This window comes from Magnolia sinica, chromosome 6 (assembly GCF_029962835.1).
Source record: "Magnolia sinica isolate HGM2019 chromosome 6, MsV1, whole genome shotgun sequence".
NCBI lineage: Eukaryota > Viridiplantae > Streptophyta > Magnoliopsida > Magnoliales > Magnoliaceae > Magnolia > Magnolia sinica.
In genome coordinates, this window is record NC_080578.1 from 19,218,626 (window position 1) to 19,229,650 (window position 11,025).

General features: G+C 37.2%; 1 protein-coding gene and 1 long non-coding RNA gene across 9 annotated transcripts; both read left to right on the plus strand.

Annotated features, from left to right (window-relative positions):
- Positions 1–1,956: 1,956 nt before the first annotated feature.
- Positions 1,957–4,202, plus strand: LOC131249899 (uncharacterized). Of its 5 annotated transcripts, none has more exons than XR_009172891.1 (7): positions 1,957–2,187; positions 2,769–2,897; positions 3,272–3,328; positions 3,406–3,507; positions 3,625–3,702; positions 3,920–3,979; positions 4,047–4,202. It is a non-coding gene; the product is annotated as an uncharacterized LOC131249899 (long non-coding RNA). The 5 variants fall into 5 exon arrangements; XR_009172893.1 differs by lacking the exon at positions 1,957–2,187 and adding an exon at positions 2,350–2,578; XR_009172894.1 differs by lacking the exon at positions 1,957–2,187 and having other exon boundaries at positions 2,350–2,897; positions 3,225–3,328.
- A 1,425-nt stretch (positions 4,203–5,627) lies between these two features.
- LOC131249900 (uncharacterized) lies at positions 5,628–10,502 on the plus strand. 4 transcript variants are annotated; one of them, XM_058250640.1, is made up of 6 exons: positions 5,628–5,672; positions 5,763–5,970; positions 6,251–6,332; positions 6,417–6,462; positions 6,655–6,737; positions 10,286–10,502. In XM_058250640.1, exons 3-6 carry the CDS (start codon positions 6,306–6,308, stop codon positions 10,472–10,474), a joined length of 345 nt encoding a protein of 114 aa, XP_058106623.1. In that variant the 5' UTR covers positions 5,628–5,672; positions 5,763–5,970; positions 6,251–6,305; the 3' UTR covers positions 10,475–10,502. The 4 variants fall into 4 exon arrangements, 3 of the variants coding, with proteins under 3 accessions (XP_058106623.1, XP_058106622.1, XP_058106621.1); XM_058250639.1 differs by lacking the exon at positions 5,628–5,672 and having other exon boundaries at positions 5,683–5,970; XR_009172895.1 differs by lacking the exons at positions 5,628–5,672; positions 5,763–5,970 and having other exon boundaries at positions 5,985–6,332; positions 6,413–6,462.
- Positions 10,503–11,025: the final 523 nt, after the last annotated feature.

Sequence of the window (11,025 nt, forward strand, 5' to 3'; positions counted from 1 at the left end):
GTTGCATAGGAACCGAGGAAAAAAGTCTACTTTTTAGCCTTAGTTGCATAGGAACCGAGGCCAAAAGTCTACTATTTTTCCTTAGTTGCATAGGAACCGAGGCCAAAAGTCTACTATTTTGCCTCAGTTGCATAGGAACCGAGGCTAAAAGTCTACTTTTTAGCCTCAGTTGCATAGGAACCGAGGCCAAAAGTCAACTTTTAGCCTCAGTTGTATAAGAACCAAGGCTAAAAGTCTACTATTTTGCTTCTTACTATAAGTCAACTTTTTAGCCTCAATTACATAGAACCAAGGCTAAAAGTCTACCATCTAAACCATAGTTATCAATCATACCATCTTAGTACATATATCATACGTGTATGATATTTGGATCGTTCATCGGTCTAGACCTAGCGTGGATGGGGCCCACAGTAAGGAACATACCGTCTTGGGTGTGGTCGGGGCCACACAGAGTTTGCTCATGTTCAGCAAATGTTTAATGGATCTTGGCACATGTCGCGCGTGCACACTTATAAAAATTGGACCGTTGGATTTTTTATTTTGAACCGTCCAATAAATATCCACCAATTTAAATATCAGATAATAAAATAAGCATAATTTCTTGTTCATGATACATGTAATCTAGTTAGCATAAGTTCGATTGTTTAATTTGACTAAATTTATGCCAAATTTGTAATTTCTAAGTGGCCTGCATATCATCCAACACAGTCAAGTAGAGTATGAAAGTTCCCCCTTTCAAAAATAAATTAGGGTTTGGCAAGTCGCATTTGCTTTCACTTCCTCCCGCTTCTTTCATCCATTCGAAAAAATAATACATATAGAAATATCTCCGGAGAGAGAGGCGCTGCTATTTCAAATCGCCATTTTCACACACACACACACACACACACACACACACACACACACACACACACACAGAGCGGTGCAGATCTAGGGTTTCGTTTTTTTCGTTCTCAGAGATTTCATCAATATCAAGAGGTATTTCTCCTCTTACAATGGATATGAGTCTTTTCTCATCTCTATGCTGCTCTTACCACGTTTTAGGGTGTGTTTTTTTTTTTCCTTCTTTTATGTCGTATGCCGAGGAAGATTAGGGTTTCTGCCCTTGGGAGATGTTTCAATTTCATTTTGGTCGGTAACATCTCTCTCTATCCATACATCCGAGTGGATATGGCCATGGAAATGTCAGATTTCTTCTCAAATCTTGCATTTTCCTAAAATTAAGACATGTTTAAAGCCAGAGACAGACGAATACCATGCTTTTCGACGATTTTCTGTATGAGTACACTACGGAATTGTTAATTTCAGGCTTTCTGAAGGTTATTTTAGTAGATTCGGTGATTTTCAAGTTTTTTTTTTCTCAATTTGTAACAGATTCCGGGGTTGTTTCTGTTGTAATTGGGTTATTCACTACCAAAAAAAGGGGCAAAGGATACATACCACGTTAGTTATTTGCTACGAATATAAACCTTAGCTATATTTGCTACGGTTTTAATCCGTAGCGAAAAAGTTGACACACCATTAATAATTAATGGTGTTGTAAGGGGCTCTATGTGGCCTAAAAAAAAACTATATGTTCTATCTTAGCCATCCATATATTTGGAAATATTACTTTAGAGGATAAAAAAAAACAAATCAGCTAGATCGAAGGCTCAAGTGGACCACACGGTAGGAAACATGAATATTAAATTACAGTTGCTTCTTATGGTGTGGTCCACTTGTACCTTCAATATACTTTAAAATTGGTATCATAGATTGAAATAATTTAATAAAATTATTTATCGGATTGGATTAGCCAAATACATCTTGGTGGGCCCCACAGAGCCCTTCTCCCGACCATAAACGTCCGTAAATCTTATAAACACCCCAAATTTGGGCGTGCGCTCAGAACAGAGCCACGCCCAAACATGCTATTTCTCTCTCTCTCTCTCTCTCTCTCTCTCTCTCTCTCTCTCTCCGATCCCTAGTCAGAGCATTCCCTAATCCTCTCTCCCTTCCGATCTCTCCCTCCCGATCTCTTGCTCCCTCGCGCTCTCTCTCTCTCTCTCTCTCTCTCTCTCTCTCTCTCTCTCTCTCTCTCTCGCTGCCACTACAAAGGATTTCTTCCCCAAATCCAACAACCCATCTTTCCGGCGAGCATGAATCTTTCCAGCGAGCATCCCCTAAGTCAATCCCTCACCATTGTTGGTATATCTCTCTCAAACATTGAATGTTCAAGCCCTAATTTAAAGATTTCCATATTTTTTTGTTTTTTGTTTTTTGTTTTGTTTTGTTTTGTTTTGGTTTTTTTTTTGTTTTTCTTTTAATTTATATTTCCTCATATGTAGATCTGGATATGATTTTTTTTTTCATATATTTTGGATTATTTTTTTCTGTTTGGGATGGGTTTATAGGTGGATGGGTTATGCCTTAAAAATATCCTTCATAAGACAAGCTTAGCCCTTAGATTAGTGTCATTAAGATAGATGGCTACAGAGGGAGATACCAGAATGACTCACATTCAACTGAAAGAAAGGGTCGCAAGATTGGTCCTTTGGATATTCCACTGAGGGATATTAGTAGAAGATGCCGTGATAAGGTACCGAAGCAGTGGTTATTTTGAGATTAAAACACTATTCTGCGAATGCAATCCCTATTTCACACCACATCTTTCAGGAGCGATTAGTGTTTCATTTTGTTTGTATGTAAAATTGGAAATTCTCCCTAGCAATATCTGATTGTGACATTCCATTCAATCAATATTTGATGGTGACATTCATCAATTTCAGGTTTATGAATTCATAGGATTACCCCAACTTTATTATGCTGGCAGTCATGGAATGGGCATAATGGGCTAGGTCACACGCTCTGTGTCTATTAGTAACCGTCTAAATTCAATTAGATCTACTGACAACATGGTGAGCATTCTCTATTTCCAATTGCAGTGTTTCTGCATTCAGTCTTTGTGGTTGGATTTTGTAGAAAGACATACATATGTTGATCAGATTATGTGTCTGTTGTTACAACCATTGGGTGCATTTTCTCCAAGCAAGGAAGCTTGAGAACTAGCTTCCACTGGTAGGCCAATGGAAAATTGAATCATTTCTAGCAATGTGTCAATAATACGATTTCCTATCATGTACCCACTAACAAAGAAAGCCATTATGGCTGTCCTGTTCTTTGCTTCTTATCCTTCAATCATGTTACTTATTGTTATGTTGAAATGGAAATTTGCATATTTTAAGGGACTTCTAATGGAGGTTTGGGTGCAAATTTCTCTATTGATTTATAGGGTAAGGAGGTTAATCTATTCCAACCTACTAGCGAATTTATACCCATGATCAATGAGGTAAGGCTCAGTCACAAATACACACGAAAATGGGTCTTTCTCCTGTTAAATATGCTGATCATGCTTTTGAATGGCAGGGTTTTTGTTCCCTCATTGAAGAGACGAAAGGAATAGAAGGCACAAAGGTTGAGAACAATAAGTTTTGCGTCTCTATACATTAACGACTTGTAGGTGAGAATGTAAGGGCTAATTCAACAAACACCTGAATTAACATTTTGTATTATTTCCAAATTGTGAACTTTTAGTTTATTTTTGAAGTCGTCAGTGTGAAATCTTGTATTGTCTCTAATTCTCAGAACTGGACTACTGTTGCACGATGTGTCCACGACATCCTAAAAGACTATCCACGCCTATGACTAACACATGGGCAGGAGGTAATATCTAAAGCAGTGATTGGTGATCTTTTCATTCTCCCTTTGGGAACTTTCACCTGTTTTCTTTCATGATGATTGTAATTGGGCCTAGTCCCATCTTTTTCTTGTTGATTGTAATTGGGCCTTCACCTGTTCTTGATTGGTAATAAAATCTACTCACCTTCCTTTTTTTGTGGTTCTTTGGAATTGATAATCCATTTTTATTTTTGACAAGCAGTGAAAATTTCTATTCAAGGAGAAAATCAAAATACAAGGATAATACAGATCCAAACACAAGGTAGATATATTAACACCTGACTTAGCAAGCACATATGACAAAACTTATTCTATTTATTTTCTTGCAGAGTATGTGTAAAATTGCAGAGGAATCCAGTCCTTTATCTACTGAGAAGATAACACTAGCCATTGGTGCACTGTGTATGGTAAGAAACTCCATATTCTGTTGTTTTGTCATGTTCTACCCTAAAATAATGCATTTTGTGAGAGAGAGAGAGAGAGAGAGAGAGAGAGAGAGAGAGAGAGAGAGAGAGAGAGAGAGTTTGTCATGTTCTACCTTAAAATAATGCATTTTGAGAGAGAGAGGGGGAGAGAGAGAGAGAGAGAGAGAGAGAGAGAGAGAGAGAGACTATTACAATTTAAAATTTTGTCCAAACTATCACGTGTATCTTGATAAGTGTCACTTCTTCTTCTTATTTATTTATTTTAATTCTTTGATCCCAAGAATATGATTCTTTTTTAATTTATTCTTAGTATAATTCTAAATTGGTGAAAGTAAAACTCACATCGACATGGGTGATACTTAGTGGGTATCATCTGATACTGAGTTTAAACCAACCATTAAATTCTCCGGCACATATATTTTTAACTGTCGAATACAAGATACAACTCTGTACAATGATTGCTAATATAAGAAATAGAAGAGACCAGTTTCCATGGGCTTGGTGGATCAGGAGAAACCCACTTAATGACATTATTGAGTCCTCTTCAATCATCCAAAGGAGATACCACACACAAACCCTTCTAAAGAGCCAATGTTTCCATCTGGTTGGTAATAATGCTTAGATCTCTACCTGAAAAATCAGGTAGTCTCATCCTCAAATGGACCAAAATGTACAAGTCAGCTGATGGTTATAACAATCTTTCTAGTTGTCATTTGTTTTATTCCCTTTTTGGTTAGAATCGAGAGGTAATTTCATCATGGCTTTGATATGCTCTTTTTATAGGATAATGATGAAAATACAACAAAAGCTAAGGGAAAATGTGATATTTCAGGTGGCTTTGACATGCTTTATATATATGTGTGTGTGTGTGTGTGTGTGTGTGTGTGTGTGTGTGTGTGGGGGGGGGGAAAAGGTACTATGCGCTCCAGCTCACGATAAGCTCTCATGAGGTCGAGTTGTGCAGGCCCCACTGTGATGTGTGTCGACCATTAACACCGTGCATTTGATGGGTCCCCTTTAAATTATGGGATATCCCAAAAATCAGGCGTATACGGAACTCAGGTGGGCCATACCATCTAAAATCATGTGAAGACACCGTTAAAACATATAAGCACTTGGTGGGGCCCACCTGAAATTTGCATGCATCTGAAACTTGGTCTGAACCCTCATCCAAGTGGGACACACATAATGGATGGGTTGGATTTGCAAACCACATCTTGGTGGGCCCAAAAAATGATTATGAATGTTTTAATGGTGCACGACCCCTCTCCACTTTTGTATGTGGTGTGGCCCACAAAAGTCACGGATTGACTTGATTTTTGAGACCTAGCCCCACGATGGAATGGTGCATCTGACTGATGGGGTAGATGTTCGAAACGCATCATGGTGGGGCCCACACAACTCGACCTCATGGGACGGACTCGTGAGGTCGAACGCATAGTACCTTTTCCCTATATATATATATATATATATATATATATAATGATGATGAAAATGCAAAGAAAGCTAATGGAAAATGTGATATTTCAGGTGTGTTGTGTCACAACCATTTTAGTTTTGTGTTGTTTAGTATAGAATTTCATACACTTGGGAATAACTTGGATGTATCTCTTTTTGCAGACGAGACAAACTGTCCACTGACAAAAATAAGGATGAGATGAAGATCCGTATAAGCTTAACTTATCTCAACTTCATAACTCAATTCTTCAATAGTCTGTCAATCAAAATCGTGCATTGGATCTATTGCAGTTCAATTGGACTGTTGTAAATCTTCAATCAGACCAATCTGGGCCCTTGATATGGTCTATATATTCAATCTGAACAGTTGGTGAGCCTAATCTTCAATCTGTATGATTAATGCAGTACATATCTTCATTTATTAGTTCACCTCTTGCAATTGACAAGAAATTTGTTCTTTTAATTGGTTGGAAGTGTCTGATTTTTAATTGGTTGGTTATTTGTTCCATACAAACTAGTAAATATGCAGAATTCCACTTGTCATTTTGTTTTCCTTTCAAGTATCCAATGCTAGATGCTAATATCTTAGTTATATTAGTTACGTAAGGCACATATGCATGAGATCCCTTAAATCTGTCCTACTCGTGCAGATAAAACCTTTGGTGAAGCCAACCAAAGACATAATGAAAGTTCGTCGCATTAAATATGCTTGGCATGAGTTTTTTCTTGAGGGTACTCATCTTCCTCTTGGTCCATGATATCCTGGCTTTTTGTCATTTCATTCTTATAATGTTTTTGTTCTGTCAATGCAGCTAGGTACAACATTGGTGCAATTATCTTGCTCTGGGCACGTGTAATCTTGGTATGTCTCATTGTCCTTCAATAATTTAATATATCGAGATTTCTTTCCTATCATCATTTACATTTTTCTTCTTAATCGATACTTGGAAGTTAATATAATCATTTACTCTATTTTACGATCTTTAAAATCTTTATATGTAAATCTGTGCCCATATGCATTGTCAGAGAAACTAAAAAACTTACTCATTCTCAGATTGCATTGTGGAATATGCATCCATTATTCAAAGAAAAGGCGACATTCCAAGCACTCACACTCTCTCCTTGCTAGCTAAATTAGTGAGTCTTCTTTCCTTCATACTATATGATTCATTGATGAAGTGGCCTAACCATTTGGACAGGCCCATATTTATATATTATCTCAAAATTGATGAAGTAGATCCGAATGTGCATCGAAGCTATCCGGATGTTGAGCGGGGGTCCATGGAAGGTGGGAACCGCTGTTATGACCATGATGAAGCTATCAATTTTCTATGGACGGCATTGGAGGGGCCTGTCCATTTGGACAGGCCATGTTTATGTATTTGCTCGAAATTAATGGAGTAGATCCGGATGTGCGTCGGAGCTATCCGGATGAGTGGGGGTCCCTGGAAGATGGGAACCATTGTTATGACCATGATGAAGCTGTACATTTCCTATGGACAGCATTGGAGGGGCCTGGCCATTTGGACAGGCCGTGTTTATGTATTTGTTTGAAATTAATGGAGCAGACCCGGATGTGCGTCGGAGCTATCCGGATGAGCAGGGGTCCCTGGAAGGTGGGAACCGCTGTTATGACCATGATGAAGCTGTCCATTTCCTATGGACAATATTGAAGGGGCCTGGCCATTTGGATAGGCCGTGTTTATATCTGTATTTACAGGGACCATACCCTTAACCTAAACCACACGCTAAACCTACAACCTAAACCTATTCTCAATTCCCTAAAGCTATAACCTATAACTTATAACCTAAACCTAACCCTAAACCAAAACTTATAACCTAAACCTTAACCTAAACATAAAACTAAACCTAAGCCTATAACCTATACTTATAACCTTAACCTAAACTATAACTTTAACCTATAACCTATACTTATAACCTTAACCTAAATCTATTCTCAAATCCCAAAACCTATACTTATAACATAAACCTAGACCTAAACCTATAACCTATAACCTAAAACCTAAACCCAAACTTAAACCCGATCCCGAACCCGAACCCTATTTCATAAACCTAAACCTTAACCTATAACCTATATTTATAACCTTAACCTAAACAAATCTCAAAACCTATACCTATAACTTAAACCTAGACCTTAACCTAAACATAAACCTATACTCATAACCTATAACCTAAACCATAACCTAAACCTATTCTCAAATCCTAAAACCTATACCTATAACCTAAACCTAGACCTTAACCTAAACATAAACCTATACTTATAACCTATAACCTAAACCTAAATCTTAACCTAAACCTATAACCTAGAACCTAAACTTATAATTAACCTTAACCTAAACCTATTCTCAAATCCCAAAACCTATACTTATAGCCGAAACCTAAACCTTAACCTTAACCTATAACCTATACTTACAACCTTAACCTAAACTTACAACCTTAACCTAAACCTATTGTCAAATCCCAAAACTTATACTTATAACCTAAACCTAGACATTAACCTTAACCTATAATCTATACTTATAACCTTAACCTAAATCTAGACCTTAACCTAAACCTAAAACCTAAACCTAAACCTAAACTTATAACCTAAATCTATTCTCAAATCCCAAAACCTATAACCTAAACCTAAACCTTATCCTATAACCCAACCTAAACCTATACTTATAACCTAAAACTATTCTCAAATCCCAAAATCTATAACCTAAACCTTAACCTATAACCTATAACCTATAACCTATAACCTAAACTTATAACCTATAACCTAACCTTAACCTAAACCTAAAACCTAAACCAAAACCTATAACCTTAACCTATGACCTAAAACCTAAACCTAAACCTAAAACTGAAATGTAGTCTCAAATCCCTAAACCTAAACCTACACATAATCCTAATCTCAACTACTTAACCTAAACCTAAACTTGAAAACCCAAGCCTAAACCCGATGCGGAACCTGAACCCGATTTCCTAAACCTAAACGTTAACCTATTCTCAATTCCCTAAAGCTATAACCTAAACCTAAAACCTAAACCTAAACCTAAACCTATAACCTTAACATAAACCTAAAACTTAAACCTAAACCTAAAACCTAAATGTATTCTCAAATCACTAAACCTAAACCTAAACCTACACCTAATCCTAATCTCAACTATTTAACCTAAACCTAAACTTGAAAACCCAAACCTAAACCCGATCCCGAACCCAAACCCAATTTTCTAAACCTAAACCTTAACCTATTCTCAATTCCCTAAAGCTATAACCTATAACCTAAACTTAAAACCTAAACCTAAACCTAAACCAAAACTTATAACCTTAACCTAAACCAAAACCTATAACCTAAACCTTAACCTATAACCTATAACCTAAACTTAACCTAAACCTAAAACCTAAACCTAAACCTAAACCTATAACCTAAAACCTAAAACCTAAAACCTAAATGTATTCTTAAATCCCTAAACCTAAACCTACACCTAATCCTAATCTCAACTACTTAACCTAAACCTAAACTTGAAAACCCAAACCTAAACCCGATCCCGAACCCGATTTCCTAAACCTAAACCTTAACCTATTCTCAATTCCCTAAACCTATAACCTAAACCTATAACCTTAACCTAAACCTAAAACCTAAACCTAAACCTAAACCTATTCTCAATTCCCTAAACCTATAACCTTAACCTAAGCCTAAACCTAAACCTAAACCTAAAACCTAAATGTATTCTCAAATCCCTAAACCTAAGCCTACACCTAATCCGAATCTCAACTACTTAACCTAAACCTTAACTTGAAAACCCAAACCTAAACCCGAACCTGATTTCCTAAACCTAAACCTTAACTTGAAAACCCAAACCTAAACCCGAACCTGATTTCCTAAACCTAAACCTTAACTTATTCTCAATTCCCTAAAGCTATAACCTATAGCCTAGACCTAAACCTAACCTAAGCCTATAACCTAAACCTAACCTAAACCTAAATCTAAACCAAAACCTATAACCTTAACCTATAACCTAAACCTTGACCTATAACCTATAACCTAAACTTATAACCTATAACCTAACCTTAACCTAAACCTAATACCTAAACATAAACCTATAACCTAAACTTATAACCTATAACCTAACCTTAACCTAAACCTAAAACCTAAACCTAAACCTATAACCTAAACCTATAAACTAAAACCTAAACCTAAACCTAAATGTATTCTCAAATCCCTAAACTTAAACCTACACCTAATCTTACTCGGAACTCCCTAACCTAAACCTAAACCTAAACTTGAAAACCCAAGCCTAAACCCGATCCCGAACCCGAACCCAATTTTCTAAACCTAAACCTTAACCTATTCTCAATTCCTTAAAGCTATAACGTATAACCTATAACATATAACCTAAACCTTAACCTAAACCTATAACTTAAACCTAAACCTTAACCTAAACCTTTAACCTTAACCTAAACCAAAACCTATAAACTAAACCTTAACCTATAACCTATAACCTATAACCTAAACTTATAACCGATAACCTAACCTATGGATTTTACCATAGTTTAGAAGATTTGCATGTACATTTTTTATTTCTTCATATATAAGTGTGTTTTTTTTTATCTTTCTTCCTTTTGAGATGTGCACAAAGGCATGCTTGTTTGATTATGTCTACAAATGCTGTTTTATACAGGCTGACAAGCTAAAGAAGTCAGTGGAGGATGAAATTCATTTTCTCAAGGGAAGTGCTTTAGAACTTGAAAGTGATCTTATGTCGAAGTCCACAGAAGTTACGTCTGCAGTTTCTAGGAAAGAAGAAGCTCTATCTTCTGCATTTGTTGAAATTGACCATCCGAAGGAAGAAAATTCTGTAAAAATGTGAGCATTATTGAATGCATATGGAGGGTGTTTACTGTAAGACCCGTGTCCTAGTCCGTACCGTTCCGTTGGCTTCCGCGGTCCTTCCGGTCAAATTCTGGCAACCTTCACACCGTATCCGATGTTTACGCGAATTCCTAAGCCAGGTTCCGCACACCAATGTCGGCTCGATCCAAAACTTGTATCTTGGCGACCGCGCTGTCGTCGCGGCTCCAACGCCGCGACTTGCGCACCGAACCGATACATAGGCTAGGAGATGTGGACCTGCGTTCATTCCAAAGAAACGCCGCACGTTGTGTATCTCGAGGGAATCTCTACGATATGTCCAATCAATCAATCAATCAATCAATGTCAAGTACAAGTCAAGTCACACCTTACCCAAGTACAATAACCCATCCCTCTATCTCACCGTATATTTCTCTCTCTCTCTCTCTCTTTCTTGTGATGGTGTGGATCCCACCAATATGTGTTATATCTACCCGTCCATCTACATCAGATGGCGTGGCCCATCCTATTGTAGGTGATGATCCGCACCATCCACTGTTTGGATGGACC